The sequence below is a fragment of the Oryzias latipes genome, chromosome 9 (assembly GCF_053564925.1).
Source record: "Oryzias latipes strain Hd-rR chromosome 9, Olatipes_Hd-rR_3.1".
Lineage (NCBI taxonomy): Eukaryota > Metazoa > Chordata > Actinopteri > Beloniformes > Adrianichthyidae > Oryzias > Oryzias latipes.
The window spans coordinates 16,032,479-16,054,580 of record NC_136245.1 but is presented as its reverse complement, the minus strand read 5'-3'; the positions used below and the strand labels follow the sequence as shown (position 1 = coordinate 16,054,580).

The following is a 22,102-nucleotide window of genomic DNA, read 5'->3' as shown; positions in this document are numbered from 1 at the left end:
AGCCCGATTAAATTTAAATTGAGATTGTTTTCATATAAATTAGACATTCAACTGTGTCTGTGTTTAAAAGATTATGAAGGAACATTTCCACTTTTACTTTTGTACAATCAGTGGCACGCAGAGGGAAGGGGCGAGTCCATCGGACGCATTGGATTGTGGGTATCTTGAGTTTCCTTACTGTCAGCTGTTGCGCCAAAGTTTTGACATAACTTCCTAACTTTCTCCGAGCAGGTTCATGTCATAGTATTTATCTTAAAAAGTACGCAGTTTTTTGTGCTGGCGTTTAATCCGTCGTCAGTGTAAAAAACAAAAGTTTTTCGGCTTTCAGGAAAATAGTTCGACGTTTTCTTCACTGCAAAAACTTTCGTTATGAGTAGCGAGCACTCTCTCCAGGCTCTGTCGTGGAGAAAGTTGTATCTGAGTCGAGCTAAATTAAAAGCCACCAGTCGAACCTCAGCACTCCTGTCGGGTTTCGCAATGGTAAGTTTGTTTGTCTTCGAGATGCGCGCAGTTGGTTTACGGGTTTCTCAAGAGTGGCGGCGTTCACGCCTTTATTTAGGCCCCGTTACTGCTCAGTCAGTGAGCGGCAGTCGCAGCATCCGTTCATTCAGGGTCAAAACAATGCTGCAGTTTGAATGACGCAATGAGAAACGCACATGAAAAAGCACACAGCAGCAACTAATTTAAAACAATTTTTTAGTCAGCAGCAACTAATTTAAAACATTTTTTTAGTTTAACTGTAAAAAAAAAAGCGTTATGATCTAAATTGATGAACATACTGTTGGAAAATTAGCCTTAAAATGACAGCTTACAATTTACAAAGCAACATTAAATCAATTGGCAACAAAAAATAGTACACTCAAAGTTTAATTTATTGAGTATGCTTGAGTTTAGGCATAAGTATGGCAAGTATGCTATAAACCATGTTTTGGGTAGTCTGTGTATGTGAAGTACTAACTAAATACTTTTTCAATACTAAATTTACTAATACTAAATGGGAAGAATTTAAGTTTACATTTTAGAGATAGTATGTAAAAAGGAAAGTTAAAGTGTACTGCCTCACTTTAACTGCTCTTTATTTATTGTATTATTAATAATAATCCCATCGTTTATTTTTATGCTTGGACACTAAAAATTATTATTAATAAAGTCGGTCTAGTATTAATAGTATGACTATTTTCAAGTAGTCATAGCATTAATATGACTATTTATTATAAAACCTTAAGAGGTGGATCAAAAATATCTACAAACCTCCACACCTTGCATTTAGGCTGGGGGTCTGCAACATTTTATGCTAAAATAGCCCTTTTTTCTAGTTGCTTACTTTCAAAAACCCAGCCTGAGCTGCAAAGTCTCACTTCACGGTTTGGAAAAAATACACTTTTTTTTTGTGGCCATGAAGCCTTTCAATTGTCAAATTTTTAATTATTTCATCATTTAAATATTTAAAATAATTGAAATATAACAATGTTATTTTTTCTGTTTGTATAACAATTTATTTATTGGTTTTGTTTAGGCAGCAGCACATACTAGTTCCTATACTAGTTCCTTTCAAAATAAAATACATCCTGTGTCAATAACTACCGTAACTTATTTTTTCCTAAGCATCTCCATTTTTCTTTAAAGCCAAAGAGTCACAATTGAGTAATAAAAGAGGCTTTGGAGCCTAAGGTTGCAGATTCCTGATTAAAGACAAAAATAGTTTAGATGAGAATTTGATTAACTCATTTTGTGTTTTATTTTTGTATTTTAATTACAGATCTTTAGGAGAAGCACATTTTTTGTTTTTATTGATGCAGAGCTTTTCTCCCTTAAACTATACATAATCTGCATCTTTAACCCCAACAATTTAACATTTTTCCCCTTGCATTGCCCAAACAGCTACTTTTCATCTTGAAATATGTGAGATTTGTGATTATTTCAGCAACAGACAACATTTTATGATTTTTTTTTTTTTTGCCATCTGCCATGTTATTTTTTACATTACTGAAAGAGTCCATGTCAGCGCTTTGACTTGGTGTCACACACAGATAAGATCCATGAGTGACCGCAAAAGCAAGGAAACTCCTTTTAAATCCTCTTCTAGTCTTGAGGGGGGTTAAAATCTAGATTTTTCAGTATCAACGGGTTAATCAAGATTGTCTAATGAACACAGGAGGCCAACTCCACTGGGGAATAAGACAAAAGAAAACGTATTTGCATAATTCTTGAGATGGCAGCCTTAAAAGCAGGACATCTGTGTAAGCATTTCTATTAAAATAGCTTTTCCTGACTTCAAACATCAGTTTGGTAAAACAAAAAAAAATTATTATGTATTTGTAGAAAAAAAATTGCAACTACAGCAAATATTCTGTGTGTTATTGTTTCCCAGGTTGCCATGGTGGAAGTACAGCTTGAGGCGGACCACGTGTACCCACCGGGGCTTCTGATAGCCTTCAGTGCGTGCACCACAGTGTTGGTTGCAGTGCATCTCTTTGCCCTCATGATCAGCACCTGCATCCTCCCGAATCTGGAGGCGGTCAGTAACGTGCACAACCTCAACTCTGTCAATGAGTCTCCACATGAGCGTATGCACCATCACATTGAACTAGCCTGGGCTTTTTCCACTGTGATCGGCACATTCCTGTTCCTGACAGAGGTGACGCTCTTGTGCTGGGTGAAGTTTTTGCCACTCAAGAACAACAAGGAGGTAAATAATGGCACCATCACTTCCGGCGAAGCGGCGGCCATCGCTTCCACCTGTATCATGGTGCCATTTGGCTTGGTCTTCATTGTCTTTGCTGTCCACTTCTACCGTACGCTGGTTAGCCATAAAACGGACAGGCAGATCCGAGAGTTGGAGCAGGTCATCAACCTGCACAACCAATTGGACCACACGGCTGAGAACGAGGAGCTAAAGCCCGTCCATTTCCCCTGATTTCAGAGGCTGAGTGTGGAAAAAACAACAACAAAACAAAACAAAACATGGACACTCAGCAGGTACCTTCCATGATAAATTTGTTTGTGTTTGTCAAATTTGCACAGATGGCTTTTCAGTTGAGTTGTGTTCTACATGCTGCATGTTCACCAGACTTGTCTTATCTTTGAAGGTGGAATGTATTTTTTTCTCATAGCTTTTGTTGCCAATATTTAAAAATTATCTTCCAAAAATGCTGAGATGTTTATATAAAAGCAGTACTTCACCTTTTTAAAATAAATGAGCCAAATTTCTTTACTGTGTAGAAATAAATTGTCTTGATTTATTTATAAACGATAGGATCTAAAATGAATATATAATAGTAACAATAAATAATAATCCATTTTATTTAAAGCGCCTTACAAGAAACCCAAGGACACGAATGACACTCAGTCATTTGTGGTATGTTATTATTATTATTTGTTGGCCGAAGCTTTACTATATCTCACTTTTGTGTTGAATAAATATGGTTGCAAAATATTGCCCAAATGCTTTAAAATCCCACTTCAATAATCTTTTGATCTACTTTGAACCTGGTCTTTTGCTTATGATTATGCAGTTTATCAGCAAAATCCGAAAACCTGTGTCATTTTTCTAGGACATAGTTTCTGCAGGGTGGCAGGAGTTCATTAGAAATTACCATCTGAGTTGTAGGGACTGGTGGCACAGAAGTAAGCCAGCGCTTATTTCCCATGATCTCTTTGTTTACACACTCTCCCACATTTTACAGCCCCCTCACGACCCCAAGTTAACTTTAGCGATGCATCGTAATGGAGCGGAGCAGGGAGCTCGTGGCTATTGTAGATTTGACGTCACAACTACAAGCTTTTTCAAATGGCATTTTTTCGTCTGCTCCTGACTCACCATGATTTGAATAAAGAAATACTCAGAAACACAGTTTTACTCTTAATTTTCTTTATAAATGAGAAAAATGCAAATGCAAACACCAAAAACATCAAATTCATTGGAGTGGGTCTTTCAAGCCACATTTCTGGAAAAAAAGCTTTTCCATAATGTACTGAACCTTGGTGCTGTTCATTGTCACAGTAAATTTACTAAGATTATTTGGCATTGTTATTGATTTACACTTTGTTTTTTGGTCTTACTTTCTAATAAGCACCAAAAAACTGTTACAATAAACAAAACAGTAGACTTGAATAACCTGTATTTTCAATGGGCACATTAAGAAGAGGTGTTCAATCAATAATGCATGAATGTGATGCAAATTTTTCCAAAGAAGGAAACAAATTTGTTAAAGGAATTTTTAGCAATTATAAGCGAACAGTTATTTCTCTTTCGTTCAGAAAACTAATGTTTTGTTTTATTCTTCAATGCTTTTCCAATTACAATTTTTACCAGAAACTCTCCAATTCTTGCACATGTCGAGTGTTTTACTAGTTCTTCCAAAAAATGACAGAATCAAAGGTAATGTTTAAAAATCTGCAGTTTTTTGCACCCAGTTTTAGCTTACAAGCTTGAGCAAGTTTTCACATTGGCTTCTTTTTTTTTTTTTTGAAGTTTAGAGTACATATGTGTATTTTTTACACCTGGTGGCTCATGACTTAATGGTTCTACTTGGACATGATCATTGTCTTTATTTTCTTTACTGTAAAAGTGGAACATTTAAATGTGAGCATATTATTCAAATATTAATATGTTTTTTCACAAGTAAAGTTTATTTTCATATATTTAGGTATTTGATGCTACTGTGAATCAATTGTTACACTGTTACATTGCCTGTAAACTGTAATACACAAAAAGCATTTATTTTAATTTGAGATATGGTAAGACATTCGTCTTGCAGACCTGAATAATAAAATTCTCTTGAAATTATTTTTAAAACATGTATATGATGCAAAAAATAAAAAATGGTCTACTGTACAAACTGTATATTAAAATAGTAGGCTGGGAACATTTTAATCTAAAAAAAAAAACATTTTACATTTCTATAAAACAGAGAACACAACTGAAGATGTGGCGTTTTGGTTTAATTTGTGCTATATTTATTTAATCGAGTGTATTTGATGGATTATTTTGAAGTTTGAGATGACTTTTTATTAAACGTTTTACTGTTTTGATCTTGGCAGCTCTGGTTTTTGACTCAACAGGAAATTTCTGTTTTCAGTTTGAGGTTTAAGATTTTTTTGTGTCTGCGTTGAGCGAAATGCAAGAAAAAAACACTTCAGCAGTGGCAATAAAAAGAAAACCACACAGGAAATTCCTGGATATGTTTCATGTTTGTGTGAAACGTAAACTGTTAGTCATCTGCATAAACTTTAGCAAGGCATCCAATTTCCCTCGGTCTTTGACTCTCCTTGCTCTTTTGCCAGCAGTGGTATTTACTTGATCCCTCCAAATAGAACAGAATTTAGTATAATGAACTGTTCTTGTTCAGGGTTTCTTTTACTCGTTTGCTCCTATTCAGCTACTAACTGCACTAAGAATGTTGAGAAGCCATAACTGCAACACAATAGGCAATAGGCTACCAATTGTTCTACAATTAGTGCAAATAGAAATGTTTATTTTACTGTATTTTATAAAGAGTTTTATTTATTAGCAGACACAAGAAAAATACAAAAATGAATTTGGTGGTAAGTCTTTGTGTGGCCAAAATGGGTGGGATAAACATATGTAAAGTACAAAACCATCTAACATTTCATCTTCAGAACCCACGGAACCCTTTTGGGATTGCAGGGCTGCTGGAGCCAACCTAACTACTGTTGGGTGAAGGTGGGATACACCCTGAACAGGTCACTAGTACAGGGTCACCCATGCAGGATGAATTAGAGCCACTAGTTAATCTATGAGGCATGTCTTTAGTGCCTTTAGTGAAAGGCAGAGCATGAGGCAGGGGTGGGCAATTCCAGGCCTCGAGGGCCGGTGTGTCTGCATGATTTCCAGATACTCTTGCCCTACTCATGGCTGATTACCTGGTTCAGGTGTGTCCAGCCAATAATCTTGCCCTACTCATGGCTGATTACCTGGTTCAGGTGTGTCCAGCCAATCAGAACATGCCAGAGCAGGGTATGCTGGAAAACATGCAGGACTGCGGCCCTCAATGCCCACCTCTGGATGAGGTGCAATCTCATGTCTGGAGCATCTCCAGTCTGTCCACAAATTTTTTTAAAAATAGTTACAATTTCTGATTATAACTGGATTTTTTTGCACAACTTATGGGATTTTTTTTTTACTTATTTGTTTCTATTGTTTGAAAACTGACGTCTCTGACAATTTTAATGATGAGAACATACCGATCCTACATCCAGTTTCTAAACCCATTTTGGAGACACATGGATGCTGGAGCCTATCCCAGTTACTGTTTGGTGAAGGCCAGTCCATCACTGGACCACACAGAGACATACAACCACACGCACTAACAATCATGCCTATAGGTATGGTATAGGGACAGTTTCAGATTTATCGGTTAACCAACAAAGCATGTTTTTGGTATGTGGGACGAAGCTGGAAAAAACCCACATGTATGTGGCGAACATACATACTCCACACAGAAAAGTCCCAGCTGGGGATTAAACCATGACCGTTTTTTTCAGCGAGGTGAAAGTGCTAACCACTACACCTCAGGCAGCACTAATATAAATAGCTATGTTTTTGTACATTGTGTTTATACCCACCTAGGATATATTTCAATTATTTAAAGCACAACAACAGGCCATTAGGTGTCAGGTCTAAACACTCTCCAATCAAAAACTCTCACAGAAATGTTGGTTCTTAAGTTTTACCATATGTTATAATTTAAACGTGTAATGCAATTTTTTTTTTACAGCTGTCTGTTTTTAATCGGTTACAAACAAAAATATGTTTTGTTTCCGTAAACAGATCCGAATGCCACTGCCAGCCTAACTATCACCTTTGCTGAGATTTCTGATGTTCCTCCGCAGTTTGAACGATCTACTTTTTGTCTCTGCCTGGTGGCGGATGGATCCGTTATCCAACCTGAGCAACGAAACGTAAAACATAATAACATCGTAAAACTCCAGCATTGCAACGATGTTGTCGCTTCAAAGATTATTTCGGTCCAGGTAAGACCCGTTAGAAGTTTTCATGTAGAAGTAAGAGAGATTTAGTGTAGAAACTACGTTTTAATGTAACCAGCTGTGAGGTGAGGACACAGGTGATGCTCTCCATCACCTGTTCGGGTGTGTTAACCGATCACGGAGGACTATCTTCTGCTAGCTTCAGGCTACATTTAGCGCACTACAAAATTGAGCGTTATTTATTTGCAATTCCAGGTTTTAATAAATGTAATGGAAAGCAGTAAACAGAATGCAGAGAAAGACAGGCCTCCGCAGCACTGGAAAAGTTGCAAGCTGATGATTGATCCCGCACTTACTAAAGGATTATACAAGGTGTACCGCTTTGACGGACAGTTTTTCAACATTCCCGTGAGTATTTCATTATTTTTCTGTCTTTTTTCCTTTTCTTATAGTTTATGTACTTCCCGAAATGTGATAATAACTTAATTAAAAATAACTTTTATTATAACATTGCTGTAACTTCTTCCCAGGTGGAGGATATAGGATTATTTCCCATCAGCACCGTCAAAGATCCCCGCGTGTGCCGCTTGTGGAGCAAAAACATTAAGCCTGACCTTTCGGTTGCGAAGTTTAAGGTAATATATATTGGGATTTTAACTGTTTTTAGAATTTAATTACAAATAACAACAGTATATACCATTGTTTCCCCCCAGATTGATGAATGGTACGTTGGAGCAGTTCCTCCCAGGGAAGTAACTCTTTCCAGACTTAATGACAACGTGAATGCGACGTTTTTGCGTCATATTTGCGAGAAATATGGGAATGTGGAAGACGTGGAAATATTTTACCATCCAAATACCAAGAAACATTTAGGGGTTGCAAGAGTGGAGTTTGACACAGTGAAGGCAGCAAAAGAGGCCGTGAAGCACCTTCATCAAACGTCTGTGATGGGAAATATTATTCATGTGGAGATTGATCCTAAAGGTACAAAAGGTTGGGTTTTAACTGAAGAAATATGTGTATTATCAAAACGCTTGATTCATATTAATGTGGAATTTGCCAGGTGAAAATAGATCAGGATATCTTCAGCTTCTTCTTAGCGGCTTGTACGCTCCCAGGACATTACCGGTGAATAGCAGTGAACAGGCTCTGCAAAGCTTAGTCAAACGCTTGTTGGTAAGCATTTAAAGCCAATTATGATGTCTTTGAACTTGTATTTTCTCATTTGAACAAAAAAAAGATGTTTTGATTATACTTGGTTTCTTCTTCTTTTTTTCCAGGACAGCACATCTGCTCAGCAACAGGGGGCGTTCTCCAGTCCAGCCAGCATCGCAACACCCCTCTCTCTGGATACAGCATACTTCAGTATTTGTCAGGACACACCTTGTAGCTTTGGGTACACACCACAATCTCAGGGAACCCCTCGCACTCCCTGCTTGACAGCGACTCCTTTATCCCAGGATTCCTGCTACTCTAGTCTTCAAGCGACTCCGGTCCTCCAGGGGGAGCCTTCCACTTACAGTGTTCACAAAGTTTTGAGACATGAGCTTTCCCTTCGTAAACCTGTGAGGAACCACAAAAGGTCCAGACAGGGTTTACATTTTACCTCGAAACTTTGGCAGCCACATCCTCCAGACTCACTGTTGACAGAAAAACAAAGAAACGTCCACCAGCCTGGACCCTGGAGTAGGACTACACAATTGTCCACCCATGAAGAGTCTTCCTATACTGTTGCTTCCCCATTACAGGGGTCTGGAGGCACGCCTGACTCTTTCAGCATCCTAACCATTAATGTGTCAGCTGAGCAGCAAAATCTCCAACCACAAGCAGAGAGTTTGGACTCTCGTATTGAAAGTTTGTTGACTAATAGTGAGATCCCATCTGGCTTTCATATAAAGACTTTAGAACCCTCTGAAAATTCCCGGGACAGCCCAGCTTCATCTTGTTCCGCTCCTACAGAGGCTTTTTCAGCCTATGAACTTTTTGCCCTTTCCCCCCATGGACCTTTCAGAAGCAGCCCACAGCATTCCTGCAAGGATTTGGTGGATGTCAGTCCAACATCACTTAGTGAAAGTGATAATGAGCAGTTTTTACTTGAAGAAACCTCCCAACGTCCATCTGAAATGACTCCTTGTCAGAGAAGTGCTTACAGAGATGGTGACAAAGCTGTAGAAACATCTCACTTGTTATGCTCAAAGGTAATTTCACTAGATTAAATTTCACTTCCAACTTCCAGAAAACAATGTGTTGTTTCCTTTGTCAAATTAGTAACAGATTATATTAATATTTTTCTTTCTCAGAAGCATCTTACTGCAAACCAGGATAGGAGGCATCCAAATAAAGAACAGCCTGAAGCTGCAGCAGAGACCTCCAGTTCTTCCTTAAGTGGCTCGACTCCCAACATCATCCCTGAAGGTCCTTCTCTGGTCAGATCTTCAGGTCCTCCCCAAACTCCTTTCTTTAATCCCCTGCTTCCACCTCCATCTTCTCTTCCACCAATTCCACCTCGCCTTCCAGACGGCACAATTCCCATCCCACCACCAAACTGGATTCCTTTTCAGGGTGTCTCAATTCCACCACCTCCCTCTATCCCTCCCCCACCAGCTTTTCTTCTGCCTCCTCCACCTGTAATGCTGCCACCTCCCATACCGCCCCCTGTACACATGGGCCATTTACCCACACAACCTGCAGCCTCGTCAGATCAGGGGAGTCTTAAAACCCTCAGGAGTGCGCCTTTCTCGCTCATTCGCCCACCGTGGCCCGCTCCACCCTTTCCCAGGATGAATCCTTTTGTGCCACCACCCAGTTATCTTCCTGCTCATGAAAATCCTCATAAAGTCATAGTTGAAAAAGTTTTGGACGCCCTCATGGATGAGCTGAGATCGATCATTAGGAAGGACATTGCACGTAGAATGATTGAAGGAGTTGCTTTCAAGGCTTTTGAGGACTGGTGGAAAAGTCAGGAGGAGAAATTAAAGGTTAGTGTATCTCCTCTCAAGATGTGCTCAACTGAAACACTTTTTTCTTTCTTTCTTTGTTGAAAATACCCTTTTAAAGCTTGTCAAATCACTCTATTACTCAGATTCAAGTTCATCCTATTCAAAAGGGAACATGCTTGAAAAACAGAAACAATCCTCTGAATCGCATTACCGATCGGGGCAAAAAAACACCACTACCATCCTTTAAGGTACAGTGATTCGCTCAGTGTCTGTTAAATATACACATTTTAAACTGCTGATTGCATTGTTATGAACACAACTTTACCTTTGTGCAGGTAAAAAGGAAACGATCAGAGGAGAGACAACATTTTTCTGAAACTTCGAGTGAGATTTTTTTGTTTTTATACTTATTAAAAAAAGTAATTTTCCTGTTTTTGTAAGTTTTGCAACCTTGTTATTGTTTGTAATAGATTCCAATGTGGAACCGAATGATCAAGTAGGATCAGCATCTCCGAAAGCCAAGCGCAGACACGCAAGACCTCTGGACCTTGATAGCAGTGATGGGGATACTGATGGTGATGACGACAAAAAAGAAGAAAGAGTTGAAGATGACACTCCAGTTTTGAACCCAGTTGAGGCTGTTGTTCCACTTTCTGATGAGCCTCAGAATTTGGGAAACACCTCAAAGGTAAATTAAAAAGAACCTGTTTTATAAACAGTAATGTTGTATTTTGTATGATTTTGTCTTGTGCTATCATGCAATTAATTATTGTGTGCGATTAATTAATCATATCACATAATCACCTGTAAATAATTAATCAAAATAATCTATTTTTAATCAAACATAAAAAATGCTGTGAAAAGACTCATTTTGAGGTATTTTCATTTAAATCCGTAACATTGTGGGACAGTAAAAGATCAAAGCATAACTAAAACATTGACTTTATGAAGTTTTTTCATAAAGTCAACCTTTACTTTTACACTACCAAGGAGGATTTTTTTAAGGCAATCCAAATATCGACAATAAACTTCTTATTAATACCATATCCCATAAAACATTTGTGGACATACCTTATGTCACAGTTAAACACAACTACAAGAAAAGACATGAGTGATTTTATAGTTTCCTTTAACCTGTTTGGTGAATTTGATAATTTTGAAGAGTCTGATGCAGCAGAAGATAAAAGAGAGGAGAGAAAATAAGATGGAGGTGATGAAACACAGGAGGGAACACTGGAGGAATTGAACTACTTTGATTTTGGACTTTGTTTCTTTGAAACAAACTTTTGCTTCATCATCTGGACAAAAACAAGCGAAAAATTATCCATTGTTTAACTTGTTATAACGTTCAGCATAAATACCACTTTCCACAGAGTTTTTGTTTAAGTTTAGTTTAGTTTAGTTTAGTTTATTTTTCCACAATGTGTCAAAAGCAACAAATCCCCTCACAGTACAGAATGTGGTAAAAAGGGACATCCCCTCTCTTAAGAGAGGTAAGAGTGAGAGTAGAGCGAGTTAAGTGTGGACGCTGTTACCATGACAACGCTTCGCACTGCGTATCAAATAGTCTGCTTTTGTGAAAAAAGGATTTAAACTCAAAAATGTAACAAGATTAAAGTATTAATAATTGATTTAACATTTATTTGTTCGTAAGTGACCATGGTAATAATAATAATAGATTTTATTTAGAATGCGCTTTACATTTTAGATAAAATCTCAAAGCGCTAGAGATTATAAACACGTGTCGATTTTCAGAAATCAATAGACTTCATGGTAGATGAAATCAGGCCTCTGTGTTGTAATTTACCGGGAATTATCCCTTACACAATAGATAATAATTACAGATAGAAAATTTGATTTATGTGTTAAAAAAATTGCTAATTTGTCTGCTATTAATTAACGCGACAATTTGACACCCTTCATTTTGTCAATGCTTTGATTAGAAGGACAGTCATGCAGATGGGGATTCTGATAGTTATCAACACCATGAAGAAACCGCCGCAGAAGAACGGAGAAACCTCACTGATGTTACGTTTCAAACAGCTGACAAAGAACATCACTTATACAAAGGTTTGTTTAAAGGTCACTCTGTTTCTATACCAAACACCACTGATTATTGATTTATTCAATTTAAATTTTTAAAATGTGTTCTTTAATCAGTTACAGAAACAGAAACTGTCTCAGAGAGCAGCTCTTCAGAGGAGAGTGAGTATTGCTCTGACTCCAGATTGTTCTCATCTCAAAGCACTGAGGATTCCCCCTCTGACCGGAGCACCACAAGTGGAAGAATCAAGGAGGATGAGAGTGAAGAGTGCATTGTGATATCATCAGACGAAGACTCAGATGAGACCGAGCCTCCAGTGACCCCTTCAAACCCTTTAACTCCAGGCTCTCAGATGGATCTTGACCTGCAGAACTGGTTAGATATGTGCGAGCAAACCGACGAGAACCATGCATCCTGTCAGCAAGACTTCTACTCTTTGGATCCTGTGATGGTGCTTCAATCCAATGAAACACAGAGCTTGTGCCACATGTCGCCCATGGGACTTGCAGGTAAATTTCCAGGATGTTATTTTTCACTAGATCAGGTTAGTTTGAGCCATGAGGAAAATACATTCTATGAAGACTTCCTGGTAATTCCTTAAATTTAGATTTACAAATTGTTCAAAATTGCACAAAACATGAAATAATATTTTTCACTTGTTGTGATTTCAAATTACTTTGTAAATAAATGAATGGTATTCCTTAGCATTCATTTATATTTAATAATGATATCTTTGTAGAAGAAGAGCCTGGACCTGATGTGGACATGAGGAGTCCTGACTGGACAGACGAGTTTGAACCAAGGATAGACCAACTGAGGCCTCCAACTCCCACTGGCTGCTTAGTAGACGGTGACATTCTGATCAAAAACAAAACAACTCCGATTGTGGAAGAAGCTGAGCTGCCTCCAACACCAGGCAGGGGGGTCCTGGCTGAGCTGGAAATAGCAGAATCAGATGAAATCAATGAAGTCCTCTTTTTGTCCTCAGCAAACTGCGAGCTTGCAGCAGCGCAGGTTGATTCCCCGTTGGCTTCATGCGATGCGTATGAAGAAATGCCTGAAACTCCTGGGGAGGAAGAGGACAGTGAAAGGATAGCTTACAACTCAGAGAGAGCGCCAGCAACACCTGGCAGAGGAGTGGCAGAAGACACAACTATGGAGACATCAGATGTCCTACCACTCTCATGTAACCCTTACATAACACCTCCCAAAACACCTGGAAGAGACATTGTTTTACCCCTAAGAGCCCATGAGAGGCAAACACAAGCCAAGGTTGCCTCGTCACCCTCACCGCATCCTAACCTTTTAAGAATATCTCCCACTGCAATGTCATCTCCATGCAGCCTCGCAGAAGCTTCGTCTGACACCGATGACTGGACTAGAGCCAAACCCCTGCAGGGACTTGAAAACATGCCCGGTGTTCAGAATGAGGAGCCATCTTCAGGAAAACACAAACAGTGGAAGAAGCTGAAAAGGAAAAAGCGGAACCAGCAAAAACAGCTCGGGCGAAGCTTCTTCTCAAACGCTGGGCTTCAACGGTGGCGTTCGCTTTATGAAGAATGGAAAATTTTTCACAGCTTTTGGAAGCACGGTTTGGATGAAGAAGATGCAAGGTATCTCAAGGTTTCTTATGAAAAGTTGTGGGAGGAAGGGAAATGTGCAGAGTGGCTCAGGAACACCACGTGGATTTCTCATCCTCATATCCTTTTCTACTAAAGTTTACAGCAAGTTAAAACTAACTATTTTTGTAATCATCAAATCATAAGCATTTGCAAGTTTAAAAAAAAAAGATTTCTTTAATGTGTACATTTTAGGTTTTGACAAAGATTTTATTTAACTGTTCATTTTAATTGAAGTCCTACGGTTAAAAGTCAAGTCTTTATGTTAAGAGCAACTCTGTGTGTTGGTCCTGTGCTTATCTTTCTTAACCGCTGTTCACTGACTAAGGTCCATTTAGAGAGGAGCAAAGAGCATCAGTGTTCGTTCCACAGAACCGGTTCTGCTCGCAGTGAAGGGTTCTACAAAATCAGCAGGAAGGAGAAGATGAAGAACCTGTCCAACTCCAGGCTGAGCACAAACCCTCCCTTTACAGACGCTCAGGTATTCAGGAGGAAAGGGGAAAATGTGCTGATAGGATTGAGTTGGTTTTGTTCACTCACAACCTCTTCAGCAGGGAGCGCGTGTTCCAGCCCAGCTTCCCTCCTCACTGAGATCTGGCTCAGACTTTAGGTCTGAACAGCGCCGCCTGCTGTCCTCCTTCAGCTGCGATAGTGACCTGGTCCGGTTCAACCAGCTAAAAGTGAGCAAAGCGTTTCTGAAGATATTTGCACTCCACTGTTTAAAGACCTAAAATCTGATTTTTTGTAGCTTTAAGCCTGAAATGTATTATTTCTGATAAAACGAAAGATCTGGTAAATGTTTAAATGGTAAAATCCTCTATTTATTTTTAAATGTTACTTGGTATTTCAAAAAAGATACAGATTTTAATGAAGATCCCGGTACATAATTTCAAAATGGTTTATTAATTGGAAAATGGTTTATTAACATTTTTTGTCTTAAACTGGCTGTTGTTTCTGTGAACTATGTATCACTGTGACTTAAATCTCCTCAGTACCGAAAAAAGAGAATTCGGTTTAGCAGGAGCCACATCCACGAGTGGGGCCTGTTTGCTATGGAGCCCATAGCAGCCGACGAAATGGTGATCGAGTATGTAGGGGAAACCATCCGACAGGTAAAAAGCTGATGTGAAGCCGTCCAAAGAGATAAATATATTTAATGTCATCCCTAAGACCTTTTCTTTTTAGCCTTATATTTTATTTGGTTCGGGTCTCACCAGGTCATCGCTGACAGGAGGGAGCAGAGATATGAGGAGGAGGGCATCGGAGGCAGCTATTTGTTTCGGATTGACCAGGATACCATTATAGATGCCACTAAATGTGGGAACTTAGCGAGGTTTATCAACCACAGCTGTAATGTGAGTATACAGTGTGTGTGTGTGTGTGTGGGGGGGGGGGGGGGGGGCAGCTTTTGTAAGAAACTACTTCAAATCTTTATACAGTAATTTATTGATATGCATTATATTGCAATAATAAAAATGATAAAGTATCTGAAAGCTGTTAGTTATACTTGTGCACTTGTTGCTTTGGTAAAACCATGATGGAAGGCAACTTGTCATCTGGCTATTTGTCAAATTTACTCGCTGCAGTTGTGTGTTTATTACTATGGAATATAAGGCCCACCATCAAAATAAAAAAAGAGAATAAAATAAAATAAAAAAAAGACCAGGATAAAGTAGTTAAATTATGAGAGAAAAAAATCAACATTTTATGTGAATAAAATCTTAGAATTATTTGTAAAAAAGTCAATATTTTACAACAATTAAGTTATAATTTCATAATTTATAAATTGAGAATTTACAAGATTAAACTCATAAATTAAAAATGGCAAAAGGCTGTTGACTAAAAAATATAAACAACAAAATAAGAACCAATATTGTGTTTAGAATAAAAAACATAGAACAAATTGTGAGCAGTTACTTCATCATTGGCTTCACAAATAAGGAAATGCTTTTTACCTACACTTTGTAAGCATAAGGACATTGAAAAGTATTTGCAGGAAACTGGGCCTCTTCAGATGAAGATTCTTGACCCACAATGGGCGCACCGTTTACATTTCCAACAGTACAGTTGCAGAGGTTCAAATGCATTATAGCATATGGATTTCTATGATAATTAAAGCCATAAATGGCTGCATTGATAGATTAAGTCGGAACGTAATGTGGATGGAGGCTCACACAAGCAACATTATTTTCGAAAGACCATGGCCTTTTCCTAATAGAATGAGGACTTTTTCTCATAATAAGTTTATTCTTGTAAATTTTTTACTTTTTTCTCATATTTTATAACTTAATTTTCATATATATCTTTCATTGTGGTTCTAATACTCTGTTGTATTTTATTCATCTGACTCAAGCAACTTCTGACTCATTTAAAGTTGCTAATGCAAACCAGTGCATGTCTGGACATAACATTTGTGGATCTTCCTGGATGTGTTTTTGTCTTACAGCCTAACTGCTACGCAAAGGTCATATCTGTGGAATCTCAGAAGAAGATTGTGATTTACTCCCGTCAGCCAATAAGCATCAATGAGGAGATTACGTACAACTACAAGTTCCCCATTGAGGACACAAAAATACCATGTTTGTGTGGAGCAGAAAACTGCAGAGGATCTTTGAACTAATCTGTGATTAAATGACTTTTGAAGCACAACAGAGGCAAAAAGTGACTTACAGTAATAAACTCTTGATTCAGGAAAATAAGCTTCCACTCTGCCTATCAATTATAATGTGTTGATCAGGTTAGTTTTGAAGTAATGCCAATAAAAACCTTGTAGAAAATCACCTGTATGTTAGGAAACAGCACAGTTATTATCAGATGTGGTTAAGTGAAGAACAGGCAGCACTTTTGAAGTTTTTATTTCATCTGAAGGGAATGTCCAAAGGAAAAATGTACTGTTTTCATTCATGAGAGCTTTAGCAGTGATTTGCTTACGTTAAGCTTACAGTAATGTTTTGATACGACAAGTTCAAGAGTTAAAAGTCGTTTTTTCAGTGATGACATGATGTTAAGAAAGTTAAAGATAGGTAATAAAATCCTTCCTACAATGCCAGCTCTTGTAATGTTGATTCTGAGCACAGAAACATGTCAGTCTAAGCCAGGGATGGGCAAACTTTAAAACTCGTGGGCCACAAAGGGTTCTAAAAGGGCCAGACCAGGAGCATATGTATGGCGTGTTTTGGTAATCCACCTCATAAGAGGAAGAAATAACATGGAATCTAGATTAAATAACATTTTTTAATTTTGATTGAAAATTAATACAACAGAGCATTCTGGACTTTTTGCTTAAGAATGTGTGTGTCTTTTCCTCTCATTTTAATGCCAATCACACTAATGGGCTGATGCCTGTCAGGGAAAAACGCAAACATTCATGTGGTATTGGAATATTCAGAAAAATGTCTGTCTGGCTCGGAAAATGTACAAGAACGTCCCAAAAAAAAAAATCCTCCAACACCTCAGCCGTAGTTTGTCCACCCCTGGTGTCTAAGCTATCCTGGTCCTTTTTTTGGTGAAATATTGTTGAGTTTTCATCATTGAAAGGTGAGAATCTTGAATGAATTCACATGTCTTTTGAGTCTCCGTTTGGTGTGAGGACAGTCAGATTTCCTCGAGCTTGCTGGTCGGCTTCAATAGCTTCAAAAAGAGACTTGAAGTTTCCTGCTCCGAAGCCCTGTAAATGAACGGGAAATGAGTTTGAATGAAAAGGCATATGCTGGATCTGCTTTAAAACGTTGTTTTTTTTGGTGATTGCACCTGGTGGTTGTGTCTCTGAATGACTTCCAAGAACACAGTTGGACGATCCTGCACTGGCTTGGTGAAGATCTGGAGTAAATAGCCGTTGTCATCGTAGTCAATCAAGATCTTTAGTTCCTGGAAGGTCAGAGGAGAATGGTTGTCAGCTTGGATGATTGAAACAACTTTTAGTCCTTCTGTTTATTGTTATTGTCATCAAACTTGCTTCTTTTGAACATTAAGTCAAAAACAACTTCATGAAACATCCCACTTTTATCAAATGTGAACACTGTTCCAACCTGCAGCACGTCCAGGTCCTCTGAGATTTTGACCTTTGAGTGTTTCAGGTTCTCCTTCAGCTGCTCATAGTAGGTGTCTGGCACTGTCATGAACTCCATCCCACGCTCCTTCAGGTTACGAACCTTTGTTGTTGGTAAATATTTGTTTTCTTAAAAATGGCTCCTCTTAAAAAGCTGAAAATATTCTTCAATATACTCACTGAAGTGATGATGTCGGATGTGTTCATGGCAATGTGTTGCACTCCTGGACCTCCATAGTAATCCACGTACTCCTGCAAGTCAACAAAGTGTCTGTTAGCCCACAACCGGGGCTTTTCGGTTTCAGTTGTGGGTTTGGTCTGATCACACTTCAAAACACTTGCCTGTATCTGGGACTTTCTCTTGCCCATGGCTGGCTCATTGATGGGCATCTTCACAGTCTCCTCATAATTTGCCACCACAATGGAGCGCAGGGCACTGAACTCAGTCTGAAGCTGCTTGTCATCCACAGACCAGAAGCGGTGAAAGAGGAGAGTTTTCTGATACCTATTGATCCAAAACCATAAAGAGTGTGAAGCATCAGTGCCACTTCAAACCATAAAAATCCCCTCAAAACAACAGACAAGCAGCTAGAAATACATGTAAAGTGGTTAGATGGATTACTTATTATAAACAAAAGAATGATGGGATTTTTTTGTCAAATTGTTTTGGGCTTTTCCTTTCAACAAAGCAAAAAAAAAACCAACCCAAGCTTGTTACTCCCCTCTTTCCTGGATTACCCAATGAGCTTGCTCTTTAGAAGAACTGCCTTGTTTCACCTCTTCAGTATCATGGGGTGAAAACAAGATCCAGATGTGCAGAACCACTGAGCCTCCAAAACTGCAAAGTCATGCTGATTCTTGAAATTGGATCCCTCTCAACATCCAAATACGTTAAGTTCCACGTAGAGGAGGTGATAACCATTACTGTTACAAATATTCAGAAGTTTGTTACCAATCCACAATTGGAACCATCTCATCATCTGGTTGGTTTCCCACAACGTGATCAATGAAGTCCAGCTTTCCACTAGGCCTGAATTTAAAGATTGGATTAGAACTCACCAAAATTGCATATTAATTGGAAATATATCTGTGAAATAGCAAATGTACTTACAGTTTAGTGAGTAAAGGGTCTTGAAACAGAGGGGGATGGAAACCAGGCAGAAACAGACCTTTGTATCCGGTTTTTTCCACAAATGTGTGAGTGGTGTCTCCATACTACACCATTCAAAAAGAAGTTGACTTTAAATATAGCATAATATCAATCAACAGGATTTGATGTAAATTCTTTTGACTTCATACCGTCCGAAGCACAGCCAGTCTGACTTTTCCCTTTTTATCTTCCAGAGTGTGTGGCTCTTTTATAATATTTGCTCCTCTCTCCCGGGCTTTCTTTGTTGTTCCATTTTTGCAAAAAATAAAAAATAAAATAACAATGCACATGCAGCTGCATTACAAAAAATCAGCACCTTTACCTGGACCAGAAAGTCACAGTCCTCCACTGTAAATGCGATATCCTTCACTCCATCTCCATGCTTCACCATGTGATCCCCCATCTCTGAGAAGACACTTCCAGCTTTCAGGAAAACCCTAAAGTCGTCTGAATCTCTTAAACAGCTTGCACTGTGGCACTTTCAGATTTTCAGGTAACGTATTTGCAGGTAAAACACACAACATTTTTCATTTCTGCCACACATCACAAAGGTTTACCTTTGTTTCCAGGATTAAGGGCAGAAGAGAAGACATAGATGATCTGTAACGTGAACAGAAAATCTGGGCAGTCAGTCATGCACTTAAGCTTCATATGCTTGTTCAGTGCTGTTTTTAACTTAATATGAGGTGAAAAGGCTTTTTCATCAGATCAAACTAAACAAAGTGCCTTACACGCATTTAAATATATTTTTTTCACACGTAGAACTAGGATTATTTCTTGTTTTGCTGCTGTGACACCAGTTACTTTGACTTTGAATGCATACATTGTCTTACATATGTGGTCTGCTGTTCCTGCAGCTCCTTACCTTGCCTTGTTTTACTGCATGAGACACCACCTCTCGACTCCCTGTCTCCAAGCCTTGGTAAGCCAGTGGTTCAAATCCAAGCTTGTTGCAGTAATAAGAAGCAGCCTGTTGAACAACGTCTTTATTAATGAGTAGAAAATTCTATCAAAACCTGTAATTGTGTGTCACAGTTGCCCAAATTGTGGCTCAACAGCCGGCTTTTATCAGCCTGGTAGCACCATCTCCTGGTGATTTGTTTTTAAGCAGTTTGTGCTGCCGGTTTATGAAGTGCAGTGAGATGGTTTGTGCAGTTTATCACTAGTGTTCATTTCAAATCATCTGAGCATAAACAATTATTCAAGAAAAAATATACATTTGCAAGCAGCCGCGAGTTACGTTACCTGTTTTGCATTTCCAACCCAGAAAGTGATGTGATCAAAGCAGAGGAACCTGCCCTGCTCGTGCTAAAAACAAAAATGTAACAAAAGTGGATCCTTGGTAAATACTTTTTCTTTTAGGGGACTTAAGAATTCAAAAGGCCAAAAAAATAAAAACCCATTACATTTCCCATAAAATTTTCTTGTTTACCTTTTCTCCTTTGTCTGTGTATGTTGTCTACAATGAAGAAGAAAAGATGATAAGCACCAATTCTAATGCCAAAAACTCAAAGTTTTATCATGAATTAAACAGAAAAATATTGAAAAATTATTCAATAAGAACTCACCATCTTGGTAGCGGCGGTCTGACCTGACTGTCAGGAAGAAAACTTGAGTCAACACTTAGGTTTAAAAGCAGAGCAAGAAATTTAAAGATCCACTCCCACCAATGAGGAGCTGGCATTGGTGGAGGAGACGGGATCGATGCTGAGAGCACGTTTGCTGTTACACAACAGTTTCTTGGAAAATATTTTTAGTTGCCACTAATGTGGCTAAACAACAAGGATACACAAACATTTTATTTTTGTTTTTAAATTCACCTTAAGAGTAAGGAAGCTTACAGTTGTGGTTAAACCCTGTCCCTATAAAAAATGATATAGTTTTACAACCTTTTGTTAGGTTTACATCAACAACAATAGTAACACAATAATTGTAGAGTTTTTTTCATTGATTCAAATTATATGTTTTTTCCTTTAAAAATGAATTGACAGTGTGCATATGTTTGGAGTTACAGCCTCATTTTTCTAGAAATGTTTAAGACCCATGTGTTAGTATTTAGTGGCAAGAGGAGGCTCACTCAAGCCGGCCTCTCATTGGCTCACTGGTGTTTGGCTGAGAGAACCCTCACGTGTCTGGAAATGCCTCAATCTCCTCATATCGGGTTCCTATGATGGGATTCAAAAATCACCACAGTTATCACTGCTTTATCACATCTCAAGTTAGGGGTTTTAAATCAACAGGTGAATGTGTGTGCTGCCTGAGTGAAACTGTGCTGAACTAGGTCATGCAACTGAATATTTCAATAGATATTAGAGTAGTTTGTTACTAAAGTAACTAACATTGTTTCTCTTTGAGCCACTTTTCTTTGTGTTTTCCCTGCAAATGTCACATTTGTTTACGAGGGAAATGGACTAAAAAGAACCACCCCAACACCAGCCACTATTCTCCATCTTCACAATAATGATCTTTATCCTCTTATTTTTTTGACTAACTTGTTAAAAAATATACATGGTCATTATAGAAGATGCAGATTAGTTATTTATTGAAATAACAGACATATTGCAAAAATCCATAGTTTGAGTTATCTGCAAAACAGTGCGATAAGAAAATGATATAAATAAAAAACAGTAGAGGTTGTTTGATACAAAAATGAATGAATTTATTGATCCAGAGTGTATTTTTATGAACAATAAAACCCTAATTTAATGCATGTTTGTCATTCAAAGACTAAAAAGTTGCAGCTTTTCATGCAATGTCCTTGGTTTATGTTAAACAACTTGATATTTTTCATGTAAAACACGAATATTCAAGAATTACTATTGAAATCTATAGAAAAATCACTGCCAAATGAGAAACAGAAACACACATCTGTAAATTATAAATGCATTTATTTTTTACACTATTAGAAAACACAGATTTCAAAGTACAAATACAAAGTTGTTTAATGTCATGGTTTTTCACTGTTCCGTCATTTTACCTGATTTAGCAAACACAGAAAAAAAGTTGGCTGAGCTGTGGTGTAGTGATTAGCCCTCTTGCTCGTGTGCCATTTGCATGTGTGGGTTTTTGTCTGTGAAGGTTCTGGCTTTCTCCCACATGCTTCATTGTTTTTTTTTTGTTTAACATAATATGTTTCTCTGCAGCTGATGGACTGGGAACCTGTCCAGGGTGTACCCCGCCTTCATCTGACAGTAGCTGGGCAGGCTCCAGTATCCCCACAACCCGTCACAGGTCCCAAAGGGCTTAGAAAGTAAAATAATGGAAAGAAAGAAAAGGCAAGAAGATAGAATAACATTTATTGTGAGTCAAAAACTGCAATTCCGAAAGGCAAAAATCCCCACACAAACTTTT

General features: G+C 38.3%; 3 protein-coding genes across 9 annotated transcripts; 2 read left to right on the top strand and 1 right to left on the bottom strand.

Annotated features, from left to right (window-relative positions):
* Window positions 1–85: 85 nt before the first annotated feature.
* Window positions 86–5,034, top strand: LOC101161896 (calcium release-activated calcium channel protein 1). Of its 2 annotated transcripts, none has more exons than XM_011479395.4 (2): window positions 86–155; window positions 2,372–5,034. In XM_011479395.4, exon 2 carries the CDS (start codon window positions 2,378–2,380, stop codon window positions 2,915–2,917), a length of 540 nt encoding a protein of 179 aa, XP_011477697.1. In that variant the 5' UTR covers window positions 86–155; window positions 2,372–2,377; the 3' UTR covers window positions 2,918–5,034. The 2 variants fall into 2 exon arrangements, with proteins under 2 accessions (XP_011477697.1, XP_004072752.1); XM_004072704.4 differs by having other exon boundaries at window positions 127–480.
* A 1,726-nt stretch (window positions 5,035–6,760) lies between these two features.
* On the top strand, window positions 6,761–16,602 carry LOC101162134 (histone-lysine N-methyltransferase SETD1B). Of its 6 annotated transcripts, none has more exons than XM_078952749.1 (19): window positions 6,761–6,996; window positions 7,207–7,359; window positions 7,482–7,586; window positions 7,665–7,935; window positions 8,015–8,127; window positions 8,232–9,149; window positions 9,252–9,929; window positions 10,034–10,138; window positions 10,226–10,274; window positions 10,361–10,578; window positions 11,834–11,960; window positions 12,051–12,443; window positions 12,674–12,784; window positions 12,923–13,633; window positions 13,874–14,034; window positions 14,105–14,233; window positions 14,546–14,665; window positions 14,771–14,908; window positions 16,000–16,602. In XM_078952749.1, the coding sequence occupies exons 2-19, from the start codon at window positions 7,222–7,224 to the stop codon at window positions 16,171–16,173; spliced, it is 4,659 nt and encodes a 1,552-aa protein (XP_078808875.1). In that variant the 5' UTR covers window positions 6,761–6,996; window positions 7,207–7,221; the 3' UTR covers window positions 16,174–16,602. The 6 variants fall into 6 exon arrangements, with proteins under 6 accessions (XP_078808875.1, XP_078808874.1, XP_078808873.1 ...); XM_078952748.1 differs by having other exon boundaries at window positions 12,674–12,850; window positions 14,108–14,233; XM_078952747.1 differs by having other exon boundaries at window positions 12,674–12,850.
* LOC101157460 (4-hydroxyphenylpyruvate dioxygenase-like) lies at window positions 16,393–20,451 on the bottom strand. Its single transcript, XM_004072520.5, has 14 exons — window positions 20,320–20,451; window positions 20,184–20,210; window positions 19,997–20,059; window positions 19,617–19,721; window positions 19,309–19,351; window positions 19,074–19,156; window positions 18,901–18,990; window positions 18,713–18,816; window positions 18,554–18,631; window positions 17,944–18,106; window positions 17,782–17,853; window positions 17,582–17,704; window positions 17,304–17,420; window positions 16,393–17,220 (listed from the first exon to the last, which is right to left on the bottom strand). Exons 1-14 carry the CDS (start codon window positions 20,320–20,322, stop codon window positions 17,110–17,112), a joined length of 1,182 nt encoding a protein of 393 aa, XP_004072568.1. The 5' UTR covers window positions 20,323–20,451; the 3' UTR covers window positions 16,393–17,109.
* Window positions 20,452–22,102: the final 1,651 nt, after the last annotated feature.